The following is a 23,724-nucleotide window of genomic DNA, read 5'->3' on the forward strand; positions in this document are numbered from 1 at the left end:
CAGGGTGCTTCCTGAACAGATGTGTGCAGATGTGAGGAGCAGAAATTGTGGTCAGAGTCTCTCTGTGTGCTTCAGCTGGGGAAGGTCGAAGCTAGGAGGAGCTGTTGCTGGTTCCTTCTTTCTGCCTATCCTCTTGCCTCTCTCTTTGCTGTTTCTCTTGCCTCCACCAAGGTGCCCAGAATTATAAGTCTCTTGCTAGGACGTGCACAGAAGAATGCAGAGGGTCAATAGGCCAGGCTGGGGAGAATGGGGCAGTGTCCAGCCTCCACACTCCCTTCAAGGCTTCTAGGGCAGGGGTGGGTGTCTGCCTTTCTCTCTCTCTAGGCACCCTGGGTAGCTGGGGCTTTGGGCTTCAGAGCATGGCATTCAGCTCTGTGGTTATAGATAAGCACAATTATCCCAGTCCTTCTCCTGCTTCCCAGAGAAATCACTGAGATGAGGCTTGATTTCAAGGCTAGGTAGGGTCAGGCCTGTCCCACAGCCAAATGCAGGGGGAGAGGACATCTAGTTCAGCTGCTCCCATGGATGAGGAGCGGTGGAGGCAACTAGCAGGGTAGCAGGCACAGCCAAGGGCCTAGCTGAAGAAGCTCTAGGCTGCAGAGCTGAAGGCTGTGGAAGGCGCTTGGCACCGCAGAAGGGTTTCCGGGCCAGGAAAGTGCCCAAGTGGGAGAAACACACATTGAGGTGTTATTAAAATTCACCTAATTATTCTGGAGACACTAAAGCCAATGTGCCGTTTGTTCCTTGGGAGACAGAATGATTGAGAAGGGTCTCGGTGGGGATTGGGAGACACTGAGGCGTTACCTGCCGAGCGAGGCGGGTAGAGGCGGCCCAAGGATCGGCAGCAGGACTGCCAGCAGCCAGCGTCACAGCCAGGTGCAGTGGTGGGGAGCAAGGTCCTGGTTCTGACTTGGTGCTGAACTGAGTAGGGCTCAGGCCTGAGATGGGGTGTGAGTGGCCCTCCAGCCTCCACGCAGGGTCTTGGGGGAGCCCTGTCCTTAGCTTTCCCTGGCTCTCCTCAAGGGGTGTCCAGGTACTGCTGTTTCTGGCCCAGACAGGGTTGAGCTCTTTGGCTAGGCAACCAAAGTTTGCCTGGGGGTTGAGTTCTGGAAGTGTCAGAGAACTGGATGGGGCTTCTGAGAGTGACAACCTTAGCTGTCTCAGGACATGGCCTGTTATCAACTGGCCCTCGACACCAGCCTGCCTTAGCCAATGTGGGAGCCCTCTGAGCTGCTGGGTGTTCTGACCCAAGGCAGAGAGGTGGTACAGGCCAGGCCCCCTTTCTGAGCTGCTGAGTGTTTCAGTGGCTGCTTCCTGAAGGTATCCCATCCCAGACAGCTGACAAAAGAGAGCCTAGGAGACTTTTCTAATCCCAGCTGTGCTTCTCTGGGCCTGGGGCCACAGTCCAGAAGGCAGGGGGCTCCCCGGGGGTGGAGAGATGGATCTTCGGGTAGGGTTCCTGCTGCAGGAGAACTCAGGGCTGGTGCAGAAAAGTGCCTCCACCTTGAGCATCCCCCACCCGCCTCCCCCCCATGGCCCTGGAACGGTCCCAGCTCAGCCTGGGAACATCTCCGGCTGATCCATCTGGATCCAAGTGTGAGAAAAGTTCATTTCAGACCCAGCTTGACATTCCCAGGTGGCAAGTTAGCACTAACATCTCAATCTGTATGCGACATTTCAATCAAGCGAGGAGTAACAAAAGCAGAACCATTAACATTCGGAGCTGTTCACCAGTGGTAATGACGGGAAACTCACTCAGAAACTGGAAATTACCAAAAAGAGAGAAGTGTGTGGAGAGGTGGGGGAGGGGAGGTAGGAAGAGGTGGGGGCAGGGAATGATTTTTCTACACTTAGGCCAAGATCCAATGTTTGGATTAATGGTGCCATTACCAGAGAAAGGGCTGCAGATTATGCTCATTCTTAAAATGTTTTTGCTGGCAATTAAACGGCTGCAGTTATTGATCTTTGTTGATTTTATGTCCTCCTAATTTGCATAATCTATTAAAGATGAATGATTCATGATGTGTTTATTATGGGGACAAACAGAATTTGCTGGAGGTATTGTCAAGGTGAGAAACGGGGCAGTGTCCAGAGACTTCATGGGCCATCTCGGTAGAGGGTCCAGCATGGTGGCCTTCAGGCCAGGACTCTGTGGGTAGCAGTGAGCAGTAATGCAAGGTGAGCAGACACAAGAGAGGTGGACTTGGGCTGTGTTCTTCTAGAGAGATCTTGGCATCTGTGAAAACTTCAAGCACAGCTGGCATAGGAGAGAGGCTTTTGGTGTATTTGGAGAAATTCCCCTTGAAGATTCTTAAAAAGCTTATTTTGTTGGAGAAGATGAAGGACTTTGGTGGGGAAAGAGAAGGGGAGGCTCTTCCCGGCCAGGTGTGTGCTAAAAGCAAGGGAGCAGGGAGGTCATCTGTGTCCGCACCCTGGCTCAGGTGTGCTAAGGCGTTCAGCCCCTGTGTCTCGGGCACCCGGCTCATCTTCCTCCCGGGAGACCGGCAGCGGAGGCTATAATTCAGGGATCAGCCCTGGGGAAACCGGCCCAGCAAGGCCCTAGCCCAACCTGAAGAGCCAACCTTATTGATATTCCTGCCACCTCCTGGCACTGGAGGCTGATTTCAAACTTCACCAGCCACTTGATACAGCTGTTCCACAAGGTCAGGACTGAGAGGAGAGAGGAGCCTGGGCTATTGTGTGGAGGGGAGAGTGGGGCCCAGTGGGCCAGGACACAGCTAATCACATTGCAAGCAAGGGTGGCTGCCAGTGGCCGGGGCTTGGCCTGATAGTCTCCCCTCCCTACCTTCCATCTTGGAACCAGAGAGAGAGACGGCTTTTTCTGGGTAGTGTTTGCAAGTTCTGCCGAGATTTTAATTTCACTGCATCACAACTCAGCAAGCTGCCAAGTCAAGCTGGTTATTTAAATTTATCACCCACTTTCCCTTCCGCCGCTGGGCTGCTCTAGCTCAGCGGCATCTCTTCTCTCCAGCCCACTGCTCTAGGCTGCTGGTCTGGAACGGAGCCGAGTCTCTCTGAAGTGATAAGGAAAAAGGGACCAGCTAGATGAGAGAGTGGGTTGGGGGTACTCTGGCCCCAGACCTCCTCAGGTCGGCTGGCGGTGGCTGGAACCTTCTGTCATGTTCTTACCCTTCCAAAGGACCCCAGAGGGGGCTGTCATCGACCCCTTGGTGGCCCCAGAGACCTCTGGGTCAGGACTTGAGTGAGGACTCTGGCTCTAGCTGTGTGCTAGTGCCTTCAAGTCTCCCATCACTGGTAGAAAAGGGTCCCTCATCCCCATGACCTTCACCTCAACCTCTCCTTTCCTCTGCCTGTCCCCGTCTACAGTCTACAGCCACAGAGGAGCATGAGGGGACGCTGGCAGCCCCATTGATCTGAGAGAAGATAGATTCTAGTTTCAGGATTCCCTAAGTCCCTTGGGGAGGCTCCTGAGCACTTAGAGAGTCCCTTGGCGTGGTGAAAGTCTACCGTGAAGGTGAGAGCAGGCTCCCTACCTTGGAGGCCAGATGCAGTGAGACGGGGATTGTATGGCGGCTGTCCATGCAAACCCCAGTAGCCCCCGAATCTGTCAGCCCTTTCCTGGCCTCTGGTGGGCATCATCACCGAGTGCCAGGAGAGCTCGGAGTGTAGTTCTTGCCGTCCTCCTTTTAGTCTCAGAGAGGTCCTGGAGGAATAAGATCATGTTCAAGAACAAGGCAGGCTGCACTCACCAAAATGCAGCTGGCTAAAAATGTGACAAAGCAGTTGTTAACACACAAGAAACCTCACTCTCTGGGCCACAAGTAGAGGGAAACTCAAAGAGTAAAATGTGAGAGATTGATGGAGGTGGACCCTAAGTGGGGGAGGCTGCGGTTGTGACCCAGCAGACAGGAGCTGTGACCTGGGGTGCAGGAGAAGCAGGAAGCTAGAACTCAGTGCTACCCTGCATAAAGCCAGGCACAGAGCAGGACAACACTATCCGTGAAGGGGAAACACACAAATTATGCCAGTGATCCCGGGAAGCAAGCGAGTGAAAAATTGTCTCCATGAAAAATGGAGCCCCCAAGCCTGACCCTGGTTCAGAGTCCAAATTTATACCTGAGTATGTGGCAGGAACCCCCAGCCAAGAACTGACATAAAAATTTGTCTAAGATAATAACCCACTCAGAAACCCCAGTGTGAACAAGGGCAAACCTTCTCTGCAGAGGCATTCCCCAACCTAGGGCATGTGGGACTCCATCACTAAAGATGAGCTCACTACAAAAAATTATACACCTCCTATGAATACAGACTTATCACGAGGGAGAGTTAGCAGAAGCAATGAATAGGACGATTAATACCCCCAAGAACTGGAGATAATAGAACAGTCCAAAAGCAAGTATAAAATAAGCATATTTCATATTCTAAAAAAAGATAAAAGAAAAGTATCAGGGGCTCCTGGGTAGCTCAGTCATGATCTTGGGCTCAGGTCATGATCTCAGGGTCCTGGGATGGAGTCCCATGTCAGGCTCTCTGCTTGGTGGGGAGTCTGCTTCTCCCTCTCCCTCTGCCACTCCCCCTACTTGTGCTCTCTCACTCTCAAGATCTGTCTCTCAAATAAGTAAATAAAATCTTAAAAAAAAAAAGAGAGAGAGAAAGAAAAAAGAAAAGTACCAGTTTTGTGTTTATCAGTGATCTAGATCCTATATCCCCTTCCCCACCACGCCTTAGCCAGTTGTGGGGTACTAAAAATCAGAAAGGACAAGGAATGAAGACCACACCTATAGCTATTGTTTTGAGGTCCAGGAGCCATGGATAGAGCTGAGCGTCAGGCAGCCCTGAAAGGAGAGCCTGGCCCCTGCTTATCCAAGATCCCAGACTGAAGGGTCAGCAGAGAATCTTCCCTTTTCTTTGGAAAAATGAATTTTGGAAATCTAGGGACAAGGAAAATACAGTTCTCCTCAGTGAAGAAAGAGCCTTGTTAGCTTCCTACCCTGGGTGGATGACAATGGGAGGAGAAGGTGGTTTTATTCAAGAGTCTGGGAGAAACTTCTCTTGATGCCTTAAGGCTACAGCTCTGAAGGAAGCTATACTAAGATCCAGGAGGAGATGTGGATGTCATCCAGGAGGGGAGTGCCCAAGGTAGGGAGAGGGAGCAGAAACTTCTGGAAGCTGGTAAATTCAGGGGAGATCAGTAAAGCAAAGTTCAAAGCTGAAAAGTGGGGCTGACCCGCTCCAGGTCCTGGAGGCCTGTGAGAACTGTGCAGGCTCAGCTTCTGAGAAAGGATTGTGAGCCCTCAGAAGCTCAGGCCTCCTTGCCCACATCTGGGATGGTCAGCAAAGTGGCCTTTTAGCAGACAGAAGTGTGAACCCTGGGAAACCCTCTTCCTCCTACTCAGGGAGTCCTAAGGACCTCCAGAAACTGCCTCTTTCCTGTAGTTAACAACCCCCTTCCAATGCAACTGCACTTCCCTCCATAAAACAAACAGCTTAGCCCTTGGCCAGCCCCTTGGGGGAGGAGAGGGTAATAAAGGCTGAGAAATGTTTCTAAAGGAGGCTAGGAGTCTCCTAGCCTTGTCTGTCGGCTCAAAGCCCCTGATTAGCTAGAGGAATTTAGGGCACAGACATCAGAGTTCCTCTCCAACCTTGAAAGGAGGGGGCTAGGGCAACTTCTGACTTACAGAAAGTCCAAGCCCTTTGCTGTGGAGGCCAAACCAAACCAGAGGGCTTCTCCACAGCACCCATGCACCCTGGACCCTTCATTTAGGCCCAGAAGCACCAACAGTAGGAAGCTCACTTCCTTCAAACATCCCTGAGGCCTTCAGCCACATCCCCAAGGACCTCAAGCCCCCAGACCTCAGCTCTGATTTAATTACAGGGGCATTTCCATAGCAATGAGACATTGACAGATAATGCGGGTGCCCTGGGCCTGCAGCCTAGGGAGTCATTGGATCTGGGCTCTTTCCCTTCCTCCTTTATCCAGTTCACTCTAGAGGGAAAGGATATTGAAAAGAAGAAAGCATTAATCCACTCTAGGACTGAGAGAGTCAGGTGGAATTGGAGCAGAATAAAAGCTATACCACCCCAATCTCCATCCTAAATCCATGTCCATGTCTATGCCTACCAGCAATCCCCAGTGGTGATGGGCTGCCCATCCCAGCAGGATGCCTTAGACAGAAGCACATGGGGCTGCTAATGGAGCTGCAGAGAAAAGGAGAGTCATGGGGAAGACGAAGAAGGTGTGAAAGGCTTCCGGTATTTTAACAAAGATGCGATACTGTGGTCTTCTAAGCTGAGCTCAAACTTGGCCCATTACCTCAGGCCTTCCTCTTGACTTCTCCCTTGTTTCTTCCCGCCACTCATGAGACCCAGAGGCTGAGCTCCCCAAATGGACTACACTCAGTCCTCCACAGCCAGGGCTCACTAGTCTATGTAGGGATCAGGGAGAGGGGACAGTTTTAATATGATTTAAAATATTTTTTAAGGAATCAATGATCTTTATTTCAAGTGCATATAGTAGCCATCTCAGGCTAACAAAACGTTGCCTAATAGAAAACACTGGGTACCATTTTCATGATAACCTAGGTTATGGAGAACCTTTGGCTGCTATATAGATGTTTAGAGATCCTTGGGGTGTCCCAAAGGAAATTTCTCCAAAAGGGGGATCCCCTGGCACTGAGCTTATTTACTCCATTCTTGGCACTTTCTAAGAAGAAAATGTTGGCTAAGTAAAAGTAAAATGAGTCAACTCAATGATTTCTGAATGACCAGAAATCCTAAATGGTGGTGTATCTAATGAATATTACAGATGCGCATTGGGACCAAGGGCTCAGAAATGTTTTGGTGGCCTCAAAGCCACCTAGGTGATATCTGAAAGCCTACTTCCCCCCAGAAAGCCAGCCACCCCCCTAAGGGACAGGAAGACACCCCCCACACACACACACACACTTCTTCCCTAGGGTTATCAGAATCCTTCCTTCTCAGCTATCAGCCTCAGGACAAGCTAGTACTTTTTCAACCCTGAGCTTTGGGAGGCAAGCCCTGCCACTATTGTTACTTCTGAGAGGGCTTTGCTCCCTTCAGCTTGGAATCCCCCTCTCCTCCCCAGTGGCTGGGAGGCTGCCGGGCAGGGAGGGAGGGAGTCTGAGGGCTCACTCCCAGAGCAGCCTAATGCTCCAGCAGCTTAAGTGGCCGTCTTCCTTGGGATTAGGGTTTCACTTACACAGAGCGCCTGAAAAACGCTGCACTTTCGGAAGGATTAGAGCTGACAATTCAGTGCTCTCAGAGAACAAAATAAAGCCGGAGAGGAACTGGGAGACCTGGAGTATCGGGAGACTGTGCAAACAGGCTTAACCTCTGCCCACCCAGCATGAGGGGCTCTTGTGCTCTGAGCCCATCAGTGAGCCGGGGGTGGCCTCTGGAACGCCGGCACCCGCTGGACTCCAGTCTCCACTGGAGGTTTGCTAAAGGAGCTATTGAAGGCAGCTTGGAGAGGTGAAGGAGGAGAGGGCTGCTATGTCTTCCCCTCTATCTAAGCCTCAGTTTCCTTCTCTGTAAGATGAGGGATTGGACTAGAAGATAGCCAGAGTCCCGTTCAGGCCTTTGAAAATGTGATTCTCCCCAACACTCCCTAGCCTCATTTCAGGATCCTGAGGCTGCAGCTCCATCCATGGTCCAGCTGAGTTCAAAGAAAGGAACCTCTTGGGGGGCCTTGGCCAGCAGGCTCCCACGGCCCAGCCAGGTTGAGGGCAGAGTGCTGGAAGGAGAAGGGGTGCAAATAGCATGACCGGTGGCATGAACTGGTTGGCTGTCAGACCAGCTGAGCCCACCCAGATGTGGGCAGCATATCTGCCTAGGACACAGCAGGGACGAAAGGTCTAGCTGTGTAGGAAGCAAGATCAGCTAGGAGAGCAGCCACCTGAGCTGCCGGCACAGCCCCCTCTGCTGGAACTCAGAGCAGACAAGGCTCAGGAAGAGCTCTGAGGCCAACAGGGTACTGGCCTGGAGCTGGGGGGCTCTCATGCAGATGCCTCTGCATTGCACCCCCTGCACCCCCCTGCACCACCCCCAGGAGAAACCTTGGGGAGGATTCAGAAACATGGGAGATATGAAACAAAATGCAACATGTAGAAAATTCTTTTCCTCTCCTTTAAAAGCAGCTTCTCCAGATTTAAAGTTTGTTACTTTGGATTGGTAATAAAGCGATCATAATTGGTACAGTAAATGTAAATGTACAGTATATGTAGGCAGTAATTACAAATTTAATAACTGTTTTCTTGGAAGTATTATAAATGCTTGTGTCAAATACAGGCACAGACTGCCAACCTTGGAGTAATTTAATGTCTTCATCTTTGCTACCTTATGAGAAGCAGACAAAACTTGAGAATAGGATAGTAAAACAAGAGTTATGTTTTCTGGCCTTAGGGTCCTCCATAGTGTCAAGTGGATAGCAGGAGTGCTCATCTTCAGAGAACGGTGCTGAGGAAAAGCATCTCTACACTCACTGAATAGAACTTTTGCTGTATAAATCAATGTCTAATAAGTCTTGTGGTCTGAGTCATCACTGAGCCCCAACATCTCTGCTGCTTTGGCAGCTGCCTTATTGTTTCCTGGGTCTGCTGGATGCTGACGTTTTCCTCACTTGTGATCAGCCTCTCTGCTCCTTCCCCTGTTATTTTGCTGTTCTTTATATGAGCTTGTCTATTGGTACAATTCAAGTACTTTGAAACAAATCAGTGTCTCTCTTATGCCAAAGAACGGGTTCTTTTGGTTTGTGGTAAATAGTGTTTATCAGTCTTCGAGTCATGAATACTTCTGTATGATAAAAGCCATCTAGATATTACATATGTATACCTATAACATTTGATGTATGGCTTTATATGGACTCTGTGAAGCGCATCTGTGGAGTCCTACAGAATCAGTGAACCCCAGTTTAAAATCCTTGCCGTAGAAAATGGAAGAACCTGAAACATGAAAGAAACAAGAAGCAACAATAGGTTGTTTTAGGAAGAATTCACCTACCATAATCCAAGGTTACCTTCCTGGACCAGATACCTACTTTCTGGGTCTCTAATGTTCAAGGATGTCCTTCTAGAATCACTTCCCAAGTATATGCTGCCGGGTTTATCATCCAGGTTGTGCCACCTACTATCTGTGGAACCTTAAACATAATACTGAGACCCTCTGAGCTTCAGCTTTTCATCTATACAGTGGGGATTAAAAACATCAACATCAGGACACCTGGGTGGCTCAGTGGTTGAGCATCTGCCTTTGGCTTGGGTCGTGATCTCAGGGTCCTAGGATTGAGCCCCACGTCGGGCTCCCTGCATGGAGCCTGCTTCTCCCTCTGCCTGTGTATCTGCCTCTCCGTGTCTCTCATGAGTAAATAAATAAAATCTTTAAAAAACACACACACAGATCAACATCATTGGTTGATATGAGGATTAAAAGAGATAAGACATAGAAAATATTTAGGATGGTGTTCAGTGAATGCCAGCTAGTCTAGATTAAGCAGAAACACAACTCTGCCCTTGAATCTAAGAGCTGGCAAGATAGCATAAATTATCTGGTGACTGAAAATTTCCAATTTCTTAATAAAGTCATTCACTTTGCTGTTCTCTGTACTTGTAAGAGGAACTGCACTTAGATTCTCCAAAACAGTTGATTTGATCTGGCCCATTTGGTAAGGAATGTCTGACAAAAGTGCACTGTCTGATTCAGATGCAGTGATTGCTGTAGAAATTGGCTGTAGACTCTTTGGGGACTTCCACAGTTGAACTGAGAAGACACCCTCATCAAGAGCTGTGCTTCTAACACTTCTGGGTACTTTAAGATTCTCAACTACTACTGTTTCTTGAAGAGCCTCTTTGTTTTTTAGAAAACTCTCCAAGGAGATTAATACTCCACCCCATGGAGTTTTACTGCAGACTTTCACTGTCAGTATTTTATTCTTTATATCCTGTTTTTCTTGCCTCGTCTTAATGATGACAGTGATGATAGGAGATTTTGCTTGTTGGGTGACTTTTCCTTTTCTTTGGTCCTTTTGGGGGTTATCTGGCTTCATGTTGTCATCAAAGGCAGAGTGGTGCGACATAGCTTCGAACTTTGGCTCTCTTGTTCCCCAGCTCTGTGGCCACAAAAAGTCATTATGCCTTTGTACCTCCGTTTTCTCAACTTTAGAACAAGGAAGTTAGATCATCTCGAAGGCTCATCCATCTTTAAAACTTTGTGATCTTAGGAAGCAACTATCCCACACGAAATGCCCAACGCCTGGTAATATGTGGGTTTTTTATACATTTGTTGATTCTTGGTGCTGTTGTCTTGTTACTGGCCTTTAGAGGGGAAGGGGGAGCAGCAAAGCACCTTCCTACCTCCTCTCTCCTGTTGGGTGCCACATACTTTATAACTGATGTATTTTGCCATATAGCTCTTTTCTCCTCTTCCTGTGCTTTTCCTTGTTTGTTTTTAGGAGGTGGTTATGCTTACAGTCTTAGAGCCCATCTCTCCTCCCTTTTGTCCATCCATCTGCAGTGCTCTGTTGATTCTTCCTTGCACACATTCCATTACCCATTCATATCTCTCACTAAAAGAGGCTTGCTCAAAGAATGCTGCTGGGCAAATGGTATGATGGTCTTAGTAATTTGAAAACTTCCTGCAGTATGTGTTTTCCATTATTGACAATGGTGTTCCGAAGAATATATGGCTCTGGCAAGAGTTTGGTCAATTTTTTCCTCCTCTTCAAGTGTCACCTGTGTACTAATGAAGCCATTGAGGGTACTTTGTATGCAGTGGCTTGCACATCTATTGGTTCAGGGGTCCTGATGGGCACCTCTTTGTCGTGATACTGATATTACAGGATACAGCAGCATGGCTGTATGAAGAACACCAGGAAGCTCCTATGCTTCTTCCTCATCATGGGCCTTTCCTCACATTTGAAAAATGTCTGAATAAGCACTTCCTGTATTAAGTTTTTTAACTAGAATTTGGAAATGTGTCTTTCAACTAACAGTTCTCTGGGTGACTTCCAGCACGCAAAAGTTTCTGTATGCTGGAAGTTACCTTGACTGTTTTGTGAGGAGAAAAGCCAGTGGAAATAAATGTTGCAGTAGGGTAACTCCAGGTTAGCTGGAGACACCTTTCCAGGCATCTGACCTTTCTTCCTCTCTCCTAAAGCCAGGTAGGGAACTGTATGACAAAACCTTAGATTACTAGGAATTCATGTGTGACAGGTTGTAGAAACCAAGCAGCTGAAATTTAAATTCCTGGGGTTTTGTTGTTGTTGTTGTTTGTTTGTTTGTTTGTTTGTTTTAAGAAAGAAGCATACTTCTTTTCCTGGCTACTTTGTAGGCATTAAGAGTACAGGACCAGGAGAAATTGGGTTTCTAGATCTTTTTCATTGCAAAACTTCTACCTCTTCCCTAACTCTCCTCTGTCTTGGGGCCATCTGACCAATAAATACCATATTATTAATCTCTCAAGGAATTGGTAGATATTGCTGTCCTTGTCCACTTCAGACCCGCTCCACTGAGAGACGCTCAGGAGGAGTGAAACTTATTAACAGTAGAAGTCAGTGAAAGAAAACCCACAACGAAGCAGACACAGATTCTTTCTTCTGTCTGAGAGTCTGAAGTGATCTCTTGTCTGACAGTTCCACTCTGTTGTCTGTTCTTGAGTTTTAAGAAACATAAGATCTTAGCTATATTAGACAGGTACAGAGGAGAACCATTCTATTGCATGATAAAGCTGAGTCACAGTATAAGTCACTGTTATTTTTTCTCATCCTATAACAATTCATGATCCCTTGTTCAAACTGTTTTTAGAGAAAAAGCAGCTTTCAGCATTTACATTTTGTCCCAGCCTTCACCTCTTCAAAAGAGACCAACAGGGACACCTGGATGGCTCAGCAGTTAAGCATATGCCTTTGGCTCAGGGCGTGATCCTGGAGTTCCAGGATCGAGTCCCACATTGGGCTCCCTGCCTGCTTCTCCCTCTGCCTATGTCTCTACCTCTCTCTGTGTGTCTCTCATGAATAAATAAATAAAAATCTTGAAAAAAAAAGGAGACTGACACAATGGAACAATTAGAAAACAATACAACCCACTAGAATTGGCTTTAAGTGTAAAAGAGTGATAGGGAATCAACCAGTATTTACTGAGCATCATTTATTGATTTCTCAACTATGTAAGATAGCAGAAGCCCTGCCCTCAGTTTGATTATGGTCTATTTCAGGAAACAGGTCTGATGCCTTACAAAATATAATGCATGGTCACCCATGCAGTGCAGACACTATAGAAGTTTAGAAGAAAGAAACTTCCCTGATGGGTAGAATGGTAGGTATTTTAAGGCTTGAACTGGAAGGAGAGGAAAACTATGAAGAAGGAGAAGAAAATGATATGGCAAAAGCACAGAGATTCCACGGCATACATGCCTATGAAAACAGTCCAACCAAATCAGGTGGAGTGAGAATCAGAGCTAAGAAAATCAGGTGGGGGGGAGTACCCAGGAGGCTTTGAAAGCCTGGCAGAGTGTAGATTCCAACTGTGGACTGCAGAGAATCAGTGATGGTTTTCCCAAGGGAAGGGATATGTTGAAATCCAGGCATCCACAGCTGGGATAGACTGGAGGGGGCAAGCACTGTTATGGCAGACTAAGGACAGGCGCTCAGGAGCTGAGCTATAGATGGGGTAGAGGAAACAGGGATGGGGCCAATATGACAGACATTGCTAAGGGGAATTAGTAACACTTGGTGACTGACTTCATCCATAAGGGAAGGATAAAGGCTATATCAAGATGGATTTCAGAGGTGCCTGGGTGGCTCAGTTGGTTCAGCATCTGGCTCTTGATTTTGGCTCAGGTCATGATCTCAGGGTCATGAGACTGAGCCCCAGGTCCCGTGTTGGGCTGGATGTGGAGCCTGCTTAAGATTCTCTCTCTCTCTCTCTCTCTCAAAAAAAAAAAAAAAAAGATTCTCTCTCTCTCCTACTCCTTCTTCCCCCTTCCCTCTGTTCTGCAACTTTCCCCTGCTTGTGAGTGCACTCATGCTCTCTAGCTCTCTCTCAAAATAAATAAATAAATAAATAAATAAATAAATAAATAAATAAAATGAAAAGAAAAGAAAAGAAAAAGAAAAAAGGATTCCAAAGGTATTTTTTTGGTTTGGTGGTCTTCAAAAATGTTGGTAGACCTGATCAGGGGGAAGATGAGTTGGCTTTTATTCCCGTTAGGTTTGAGGTGACAGTGGGACAGCTAATAAAACTGTTCAGCAGGCAGCTTCAAATACAAAAAACTGAGTTGTAGCTCTGTATACTTAGAGAAAGATGAATCACTCAGATATGTTAAGGGAGGAGTGAGGAAATTCACATCTCAGAAAAGTAGGAGAGGAGGTGAAGTTCATGGAAAGCGTAGCAAGGAGAGCGAGGGACGTTTTGGAAAAGTCATGGGGAAAATGAAGACTAGGACAACTGATGAAAAGATAATGAACCGGGCCAGATGTGCATAGTTCTGTGACTTCCTCCGGCCACACTCTGCCTTCTCAGGGTCAGACAAAGGCACTAGAATGGAGAGTAGCACAGGCTGAAGAGGAGGACCAGGGGAATCTGGAGACGATAAATGGGACCCAGGAGAGCACCACGTTGTCTCTAGGGCAAGAAAGTGTGGGAGAGGGGAGAGGGCAAATTATTGTCATTAAAGATTGGGGCATAAATTGCAAGGCAGGTGGTGATTCCTTCATGGTGATGGAGGGGACAGGCGAGGAAGGGAGGGCACTCAGGTGTAGCTGCGTCCCAGACATGTCTGTGGACTATGGGTGGCTCCCTAATATTGGGTTGCTTTACCTTCACTCCAGGACAGGGCTAAGGAAACTCCTGCCTTCCACTATCCAGACTTCAGCTAGTAGAAGTTTCTAGCAGCTGGAAGTCCAGCAGCTGGTAGGGGGAGCCGGTTTTGCTCAGTGGAACTTTATCTGATCCACCAGAACTGTTGGCTCTCAAAGCTCCTGATTCACTTCAGGGATGGTTTTCCATCATTTAAATGCCATAAACACTAATAGCAAAATAGCCCACTGGCTGCCCGCCCCTACCCCTGCAAGGCCCAGCACCTGCAGCTCTACTTGGAGAGGACAAGACAGACCCAATAGCCCAGTATGGTGGGGGTGGGAGTATCCTCCACGCCTGAAGGAAAGATGGTGAGAGGTGAGCAAGATGACAGAGGTCCATTTGGCTACTGGAGAAACCATAGCTGAATATCTTGCTGGAAAGGAGGAATAAAAGCAGGTCATCTCCCTCCCTTCTCCATCTGGGTTTGGGCTTCAAAGAGACATGAGCAAAGGTAAACACATACACACGTAGACGCCCACAGAGAGACACAAAGCGCTACACAGAGCAGAGGTGTGTGACCGATCATAGGACAGACATTTAGGTAATAAGCTTAAACACATGTAAAGGCACACTTGGACTTGCTCACGCAGATGTTCTCCCGCGTGTCGGCACACAGCTCTTTCCTTCCCGTGAAGTACCCTGGTGTGAGCAGAGGCAGGCCTCTCTTTTCCAGGCCTCACCCCTTCCCCTTTGTGTTTTTCCAGGTCGTGACATGGCGAGCACCACTCTGCCTGGTTACCCCCCTCACGTGCCCCCCACTGGCCAGGGAAGCTACCCCACCTCCACCCTGGCAGGAATGGTGCCTGGTAGGTGACAATGCTGCAGCTACCTAATTTAGGTGGGGGTGACTAAATTGTGGGTGAGCTGCTGAGTGGTCTGTAGTCTGAGGCTGGGGGTGGGAAGAGACCCAATATCCACTCCTCCCCCCACCCCTCTCTCTCCCTAGAGGCTATAATGGGTCCCTCAGCCTCCCTCATGAGCAACCCAGGGAGGGAGTTTGCAGAAGTGGCTCTCATATGCATCCCACTGTATGTCATGGCCCTTCCCCAGTGCCCACCCACCGGAGCTTGTGCCTGGGGAGCACTCAGCCTCAGCTCCCTGCTCAGTGCCCCAGCCCACTCCTAGCCAGCTGACACTGCTTGGAAGAGCCTGCCCTGGTTTCCATGGAAACTTGGAGCCAAGAATCATTTCCAGGGGCATTGTCCATCACTCAGACAAAGCCACCCTGGTCCACACCAACCCACAGGGACAACCAGTGTGGAGAACTGACCCCACCCCAGGGAGAGGAAGGGGCTAGTCCCTAAGGAAAGAAGAACAGAGGAAGGCTATGGCAGGACCCAGAGAGACAAGCTAGAGCTCTACGTCTCCTCAGAGGTACCTAGGCCCCTCGTTGCTCCTGAGAAGAGTTGGGTCTGGACTGTGCGGATCAGGGAGGTGGAGGCCAGACTTAGGGTCTGAGGACTGCAGCTGGAGGTTGTACTCTCCCCAACCTCTCACCCCAGACTGGGAGCTGGGCTTAAAGCCAGAGAGTTGAAGCTTCTATTCACAGAAACACCAAAAAACTCTTGTCTTAAAGAGGGTGAGACTCTCTGGGCCTGCAGCCCACTCCTGCTGGCGGCCTTCGCCTGACACACAACCCTCGTGGTGGGGGAGGATGGAAGAGGGTGCCTGGCCCCATTCCCAGATGTCCATCCAGGGGCAGCCCTGGCAAAGCAGACCTTGGGCGGGGGGATGGGCTGTGGCAAAGAGGGAGGCTGCAGCAGGGTGCTGTACCAGCGGGGCTGAAGGGAGCTCCTGGGACTGGCTAAGGAGAGCTGGGATGTGTGGGTGAGGGGATTCCCACCCAAACCTGGAGTGGGGTAGAAGTGTTGGGGACAAGGAGATTCTTCTGGGAAGGTCCCAGCAGTGAGCAGGTGGAGGCTGGAGAAGGTCTTGGAGAGGTAGGGGTGAAGGAGGGGGTGTCTGCAAGGAGGTGGGGATGAGGGGAGCTGCAGAGAGCTCATGGTGGCAAGGGGGGAGTCGTTAAACAGAATCTAGTGCTGATGAGGAAATTACACTTGTTTCATTAGCGATGGGGAAGGAGATAGCTCAGTTCCTCTTGGTCACAGTTGAGCTCAGAAGCTCATTATCCTGCTGCACGCATGCTTTCCCTCCTCGTCAATAAACAGGCTTTCCAGTGGCTGCATCCCCCACCCCCACCCAGCTCCCTCTCCGAGAGGGGCCCCTTCTCCTCTACTTAACCCGCGGTTAGGGATCACTGTAAACAGTCTGGGGTCATCACACAGGAGAAAGGGCGAGGGGGAAACCCGGAGGCCTGGCCTTTCTACCGAGGAGGGAGGGAAGCAGCTTCCGAGGGCTCCCGGCCCACTGGGCCCTCCGCTAACCGCTCACAGACCGGTGGGCAGTCCACCTGCTTCACCCACCCCCACCCCCACCCCCGCCTCCTTCTCCTGCTGCTCCCCCCCCCCCATCGAATCTATGGAGGGAAAGGCGGAGGGGGTGTTTCCCAGCAGAGTCCCAACTCCTTGCATTGGCACGGTGCTGAGATGCCATTCTTAGGACTTTCTGGGACAAAGTGTCCCGAGGGCCTTCCTTCGCCACCTTCCAGGGCTTCCACCCTATGGGGCTAGCGCTCCTAGAACCAGAGTACCCACTAAAAAGGCCCTGGGGTAGGGCAGCGGGTGGGTGCGCCTGACCCCGGAACAAGCCCCTCCCGGGTGGCCCAGCGCGCCTCCTCCGGGGAACCCCAAGCCCCCAGGCCGGCGTGGGAGGCCCATCCGTGCTTCTGCACCCGCCCCGCCACGGGCTCTCCCCACGCAGACCCGGCGGATCGCTCTGCTTCTGTCTGCCCGCGCGCCCCCAGCCGGCATTGCCCTGCCCGCTGCACCTGTCCCTGCGACCGGGGCGAGGCCGCTGGCTGGGGCACGTCGGGTCCAACCAGGCGTTGCGCGGGTCTGATCCCCACTCCCCCGCCCTCCCGCAGGGAGCGAGTTCTCCGGCAACCCGTACAGCCACCCCCAGTACACGGCCTACAACGAGGCTTGGAGATTCAGCAACCCCGCCTTACTAAGTGAGTACGCCACCTGGCTGGCCGGCGGCTCAGCGCGTCAGCCCGCGGGCCGGCTCCGCAGGGCTGCTTCGGGGCGCGGGTCCGACTCCCCGCGACCCGACCTTCGGGTGCCGGCCGGGCGGGCTTGTTAGAACAGCACCGAGGCCCCGGGATCCCTCGAGGACGCCCGCGCCTCCCTCCCCTCCCTCGTTTTCTCTCCCTCCCCCGGGGCTAGGAGGCTCTGCGCCGCCGCCCCCCCCCCCCCGTCCCTCTGGAAGGTCCCCCCAGCCGGGCGGCGGCCGTCACCGGTCGACTGGTCCCTCTCCCGGCGGTGAATGAAGCTCTCCTGGGGGCGACCGGCCCCGTAGCCCAGCCAAGGTGTCCCTGCCCCGATCCCGCCAGACCCCAGCCCCGGGGAGGTCTTTGCTTTTCTTTCCTTTTTTGTTCTCCTGTTTGTCCTCTCACCCAGCCCATTCTTCTCCTGTGTTAACTTCCAGGTTCCCCTTATTATTATAGTGCCGCCCCCCGGGGCTCCGCCCCTGCCGCTGCTGCCGCTGCCTATGACCGCCACTAGTTACCGCGGGGACCACATCAAGCTTCAGGCCGACAGCTTCGGCCTGCACATCGTGCCCGTCTGACCGCCCACCCCGGAGGGAGGGAGGACCGACGCGACGCGATGCCTCCCGGCCACCGCCCAGCCCCAGCCCACCCCCACCCGAGGAGCCCTGCAGCCCTTCACACCACTCCGTCCGCGGCCCGACAGGACGGGTGGAGCCGCGGGCGGGACCCTCAGGCCCGGGCCCGCCGCCCCCAGCCCCGCCCGCCGCCCCTCCCCGCCTGCCTGGACTGCGCGGCGTCGAGAGGAGGGCGCGCCCCAGCTCGCCGCGGCGTGGCCCGAACCGGCCCCGGAGCCCACCCACACCGCGGGACCCTGGCCGGGCCGCCGCTGCGCGCGGGGGACACGTTTCTGTGACACACAATCACCGCGGACCGCAGCGCGGCCCAGCCCGGGAGCAGCCCGCCTCGGACGCTCCGGCGCCGGGAGGCTTCGCTGGACGGGCTGGGCGAAGGAAATTAAGAACAAAACGATTTTCTGCAGAAGGAGGAAGAGCCCGCTGCCGAACCCTCGGGGAAGAGTCCTTACGCTCGCGCCAGCCGGACTGCCCCCACCTTCCGAGTGTGCCCTGCCCCAGGAGGTGGAATGGAATGGGGGCGTGCGGTCCGGGCCCTTGGGACAGGGTTTGGGGTCATCAGGTCTTTCCGAAGTTGGGACCCAAGGCACGCAGGCCCCAGCAGCGCGCACCCACCAAGCCCTGCTCTGGGCTCTTCCCTGCTCCACCTGAACTGCCTGGTTCCCCAGGGCCCAGGCACTCCTGCTAGTGACCCGACTCTCAGTCCCCCCTTTTGCCCCTACCTCAGCGTCTCTTCCATCCGCAGACCTCTCATCCTCCCCTCCTGCCTGTCCTCCTCCCGTCCCACGACGCTCTGCATCTCTCCCTAGCTCCCGCCCCTTCGGAGGCTCTTCAGTGCCTGCCGCAGGACCCGTTTCCGTAGGCCGCGGGCACTGGTCTGGCCGAGCAGCTACTGGGCGTCCCCTGCCCCGACACAGACTCGCGATCTGCGGGTGGCAGGAGCAGGTTCTGAGCTGGCATCTGAGCTGCGGCCGAGGGACGCGGGGGCTGCCCAGTCCACCCCCCCCCCACTCCCCCCAACCCCAGCCTACTCCTCCGGCAGGAACTGAACAGGACCGCGAAAAGTCTGCATTTATTTAGTATGATGGTCTTTGCAAAAAGGATAAGCAAAACAAACTCAACAGGCTGCTGCTTTGTAGAAAGACGGTGTGTGTCGTGTGAAGGCGAACCCCTGTGTATATAAGCCCGCCCCACCGCTCCGCCCCGCCCGGTAGAGTCCCCGCTGCCGCCCGCCCTGCCTGTAGATACGCCCCTCTGTCTGTGCTGTGAGAGTCGCCGCTCGCTGGGGGGGAGGGGGGGACACAGCTACACGCCCACTAAAGCACAGCACGTCCTGGGGGAGGGGGGCATTTTTTATGTTACAAAAAAAAATTACGAAAGAAAAGAAATCTCTATGCAAAACGACGAACATGGTCCTGTGGACTCCTCTCGCCTCTGTTTCGTTGGCTATCTCTGTAATCCCGTGTTTCCGCTCTCCTCGTCTCTCCTCCGCATCTCTCCCCTCTCTCCATCTCTCTCTCCGCCCCGCTTCTCGCCCCCTCTGTCTCTGTCTCTCCGTCTCTGCCCCGCCCCCGGCCTCTCCCCCAGCCCCGCCCCGGCCGCCTGGCCCCAGCAGGCCAGCGCCCCGGCGGCCGCTCCAGCCCCGGGCTCGCCGCTCCGGCCGTGCCCCTCGCGCCCCGGGCCGCCGGCGGCCGGGCCGCCCCGCCCCGTAGTAGCTCTCTCGGTAGCGGCGACGCGCCCTGCATGTCTCCTCACCCGTGGATCGTGACGACTCGAAATAACAGAAACAAAGTCAATAAAAGTGAAAATAAATAAATAAATAAATAAACAAATAAATAAATAAATAAATAAAAATCCTTGAACAAATCCGAAAAGGCTTGGAGTCCTCGCCCGGATCTCTCTCCCCTTCGAGCCTTTTTATTTGAAAAGGAAAATGAGAAAAAAGAACAGTTTAAGGGAACTGCCGGCGCCCGGCCAGGCTCCGTGGCCCGAGCAGGGCGGCGAGGGCGCTGAGGTCCAGACGCCGAGGCCCGGGCCATCCCAGTCCTTGTGGAGCTGGCCGGGCAGGGGCCCCAGACCCAGGACCCAGTCGAACCCTCGAGAGATCCCCTGACAGCTCTGGTCTCCTTAGCCACTTTCAGCGCGTCGGTTCGTTTTTTTTTTTTTTTTTTTTTTTTTTTCTTTTTTTCTTTTTTTTTTTCTGTGCACATGAGAAATAAAATAATAATAAATAATAATAATAAATAATAATAATAAAATTTTGTATGTCACTCCCCATGGCTCCAGGTTTGTCTCTCCCTGTCTCTGGGACAGGCCTCCCCTCACACTGGTCGATCCAAATAACCCCTTCAGGGGTCCTCCCAGCTGTACCCCCACTGCGACTGGCCTCCCACCCTCTCGCCTCCCACTCTTTCGCCGAGACCCTCTCGAGTGGCGGCTGGTGGGAGGCAGAGGCCCAGACGGGCTGCCCTTCGGGTCGCTACCCTTACGGCCCACCTCGCCCTTGGGGCAAGGAGTTTCACTTTCCAAAACTTCAGGGTAACTTCGAGTGTCTACACCACGCCGCCGACTCGGCCGCCTTGCCTCTCTACCCTCACTCAGATTTAGGGTTCAGACTCTCAGAAGGCTACGTCAGAGGCGCTCTCCCCACGGTGGAGGTCATCTGCCAGGCAGTCTCCTTCCTCCGCCGGTGGCGGAGCCGCGATTTTATAGCCCGAGGCCACACAGAGACCCCGAGACCGCAGACGCTGTCCACCGGTTTCCTCGCTAAGCGTTTACTTCCAGGCCGGGACAGAGCCCGGCCCTGCGGAGACCCGGGGACAACCTGCTGCTCGCCCATCCTCGCGCCTTTGGGTGCGTCCTGGAGAGGGTGTGCAGGCGCTTATGTCTTATGTCTGTGTGTCCGTCGGTTGGTCGGTGGCCTGGATTTCTGTTTGCGTGGGTCTGTCTGTCCTGGGGAGGGTCTGGTGGTGGGGAAGTAGGAAAAACCGGTTTTTGTGTTTGTGTTTTTTTTTGTTGTTGTTTTGTTTTGTTTTTTTGACACTCTACTGTTCTTGTCCCTGAGGTCCAGGGAACATCTGTGTGTCTGTCCCTGTGTCTGTTCCTGCGTTGGGGAGGAATGCATCTGAGATACTTCAAAAGGGTCCCACTTCTGTCTCTTCAGCAACCTCCCAACTCCAGCTCCACCACAAAGGCCATAGCGTCCACGTGGTCTCTGCTCTTAGAGACTTTCTTTCTCCGCCCTTGGGAAACCTTCCCCTTAGCTCCCATCTCTGGCTTTTCCTACTTGAGAGGCTGCTGAAACTCTGAGCTGTCAAGGATGGAAAACAAGGCCTGGAGGCTGACTAAGGAATGACCTTCTCCCTTGGCTGGTGCCTCCCAGACGCCTCCTTCCCACCAGGATCCCAAAAGCCTTTCTTTCCCCAACCCATTTGCTCAGGTTCACCCACATCAAGGGTCTTCGGGAGGGTATGAAGGGTCTGCAACAAATCAGCAAGCCCTGAATCAGGTCTATCCCCTTCCTCCGCTCTCTCCACCTCAGTCTCCTCCCTATTCCCCATCTCAACAAATGACAGTCCCATTTTCCACCCTGCCTGGTGCTGCTCCTGTTGATCACGAGTCTCCTGGAAGAGTAGTCTTCGAACTTCTTTGATCATATACACTATCAGTAAAGAGAATTCTGAATATGTACTCCTAATATAAGTATGTTGACTTATTTAGCAATTCCGTAAATATACTATCAGACTAACGTTATGATTTTTATAGGACATAAAATAGAAAAAGGATGTGATTGAAATGCATGGGAAGAAGTTCTCATGTTCTCATCTCATGCCTAAATGGATTATTTTGCACTCCCTGGAAAATGTACACCCCACTTCAGACACTCTGTTAGGAATCCATCAAAACCCAACATGGCAGAGCTCCTGGCTGTCACCTGATACCCAGTGGATACGTTCTTGGAAGTGGTCAGTACACTGGATTGGCCCAGCCGGTGCCACTCTCATCATATGTAGCAGGCTACCTGGCCCCCAGTGCCTGGCTTTGCCTCCAGGTGCCCTAGACTGAGAACCCTGCCCTGCTCGACCCATTAAATTGGAAGTCAGGGCCTCCTCTGGGTACCCCCGGAACTCCTTACCTTCTGTTCTACTTCTGGTCACCTTCAGACCAAATTGGACAGCGAGGATCCCACAGTCTACGGTGACCACCTTTGCCCAGAAGCTCTCATGCTGTGCCCCTCCTGAGGTACTGATATCTGCCTGGAAATCTGAGGGCCTCCCAAGCATGTCTCTACTCTTTGACCAGTTTCCTGTTCTAATTGCAGCCCCATTTACCCTCCCCAAACACAAATAGGGCCTGTTCCACAGCTTCAGCATTCCCCAGAACTCACCTAATTCTGACTCTGCAGGTCCTATCCTCCCCCACTCCCACAGAGTTCCCAGCTGAGGTACACCAAGTATGACAATTAGAAACAGATGAAGAAAGGTGTCCTGGGTTGAAGGAACAGCAGGAGCAAAGACACGGAGGCATGGAAATCTACCAGATAAAATGTGGCTGGAGTATCAGGTGCCTGGGGAGAGGCAGAGGGGTAGACAGAGATGGCAGGAGATGAAGCGGAAAAGTAGTTGAGAGCCAGGACACTGTACTGGAAATGTCAAAATGGTATCCATCACTCATGCAGCTCCTTTAGGGAAGCTGCCCCACTCCCAGCCCCTCCTGCCCCTGTGGACACCATATCTGTACCAGTGACTCTGCTACTAGAGGTGGACTTGAGCACAAATCCAAGCTGAGTCAGTCAGGACAGGAAACAGGATGCAGGAGAGGATGAGGACATGGGGGGAGCAAAGCCCAGGGGAGGCCCTGAGGGGATTCCCCATCTTGGTCATCACAGTAGAAGACAGCTCCAGTCTGCCACTCACTCAGGCCAAAAGCTCAGATGTGCCCCGATGCCCTTGTCTTTCCCATCCCACATCGAATGCACCAGCACAGACAGCTCTACCTTTAAAACAGGCACAGAACTGGACCACGTCTGACTACCTGCCCTCTACTGTCCTAGGCCAAGTCACAATGACCCTTTACCTGGACTCACAAAAGAATGTTCTAATTGGTCTTTCTGCTTCCATCTTTGCACCACCCACCCCCTAGCAGCCAGAGGGATGCTCCAATGTAGAGCGGATCGTGTCCTTCCTCTGCTCAGAGCCCTCCAGTGGCTGCCCTTCTCCTACAGAGTCAAAGTCGGGATCCTAAAGCTGACCCACAAAGCCCTGCATGTCCTGGTGGCCTCCCCTTCCCCCCAGCCCTATCACTGCTGGTGACTTAGCTCCCATCACCCGCTCCAGCTCACTGTGCTCTGGGCCTGCTGGCCTCTGTACCATGCTTCCGTTGCTCCGAGTATGAGCCTTCTCAAGCCATTCATGGCTTTTCTTCCCGGACAGCCCCCTACTTCCTTAAGGACTCTGCTCTAACGTTACCTCATCAACCAGGCCCTCCCTGATCAACTTAAATAAAATAGTGCACACACACCATCACTCTGTTCCCTTCCCCGATTATGTTTTGCTGGTCCTGTCTTGTCCTCTCTGGTTAGAATGTTAGCTCCATGGGGGCAGAAATTTTTTCTGATCTGTTTTGCTGCTCTATCACCAATGGCTGGACCATGTTTGGCACACAGATGTTCAACAAATGGTGATGGACAGAGAAACGAATGGAGTGATGTGAACAAGAAATCATGAGTAAGTGGGAGGCTGAGGCAGGGGAGAGAAAGACAGGAGAGAGTGAGAGACGATAGGAACCCTCAATCATGTGGAGAAGGAGGGTGACCTGCAGAGAGCAGCTGAGTGGCTAACAGAAGAGGTGAGAAAGAGCAGATGCTGCTCCTACTTCTCTAGAACCCCAGTGATTTGATGTGATCACCCAACTCCTTGAACAACTCCCTCCATTACCTAGGGTGACTTTTCCTTACAACCTGGAAGCACCCACCATTGTCCCCATGGGGGCATCATGAAGGGGCACACCTTCATCCATTGGGAAACTATCCCTCTATCACTCTGTGTAATACTCGTGGGACTGTCAATCAGGGTGTCCCATCAGTTCCTGACCAGAGATATGGGCATGAGACCCACATCTGGCCAGTGGG

At 52.1% G+C, this 23,724-nt stretch overlaps 1 protein-coding gene across 8 annotated transcripts in view; it reads left to right on the forward strand.

Annotated features, from left to right (window-relative positions):
• Positions 1-19,789, forward strand: part of PAX2 (paired box 2) — an 87,862-nt gene extending 68,073 nt beyond the window's left edge. For 4 of the 8 annotated variants that reach the window (XM_025995704.2, XM_025995710.2, XM_072739771.1 and 1 more), the window contains 3 exons: positions 14,558-14,659; positions 16,837-16,923; positions 17,400-19,789. In XM_025995704.2, coding sequence (XP_025851489.2) covers positions 14,558-14,659; positions 16,837-16,923; positions 17,400-17,476 — 266 coding nt within the window. In that variant the 3' untranslated portion in view covers positions 17,477-19,789. The remainder of the gene's footprint in view (positions 1-14,557; positions 14,660-16,836; positions 16,924-17,399) is intronic. The other 4 variants (XM_072739769.1, XM_072739772.1, XM_072739770.1 and 1 more) reach the window with 1 other exon arrangement.
• The last annotated feature ends 3,935 nt before the right edge of the window (positions 19,790-23,724 follow it).

Source organism: Vulpes vulpes, chromosome 15 (genome assembly GCF_048418805.1).
Source record: "Vulpes vulpes isolate BD-2025 chromosome 15, VulVul3, whole genome shotgun sequence".
NCBI classification, from domain to species: Eukaryota; Metazoa; Chordata; class Mammalia; order Carnivora; family Canidae; genus Vulpes; species Vulpes vulpes.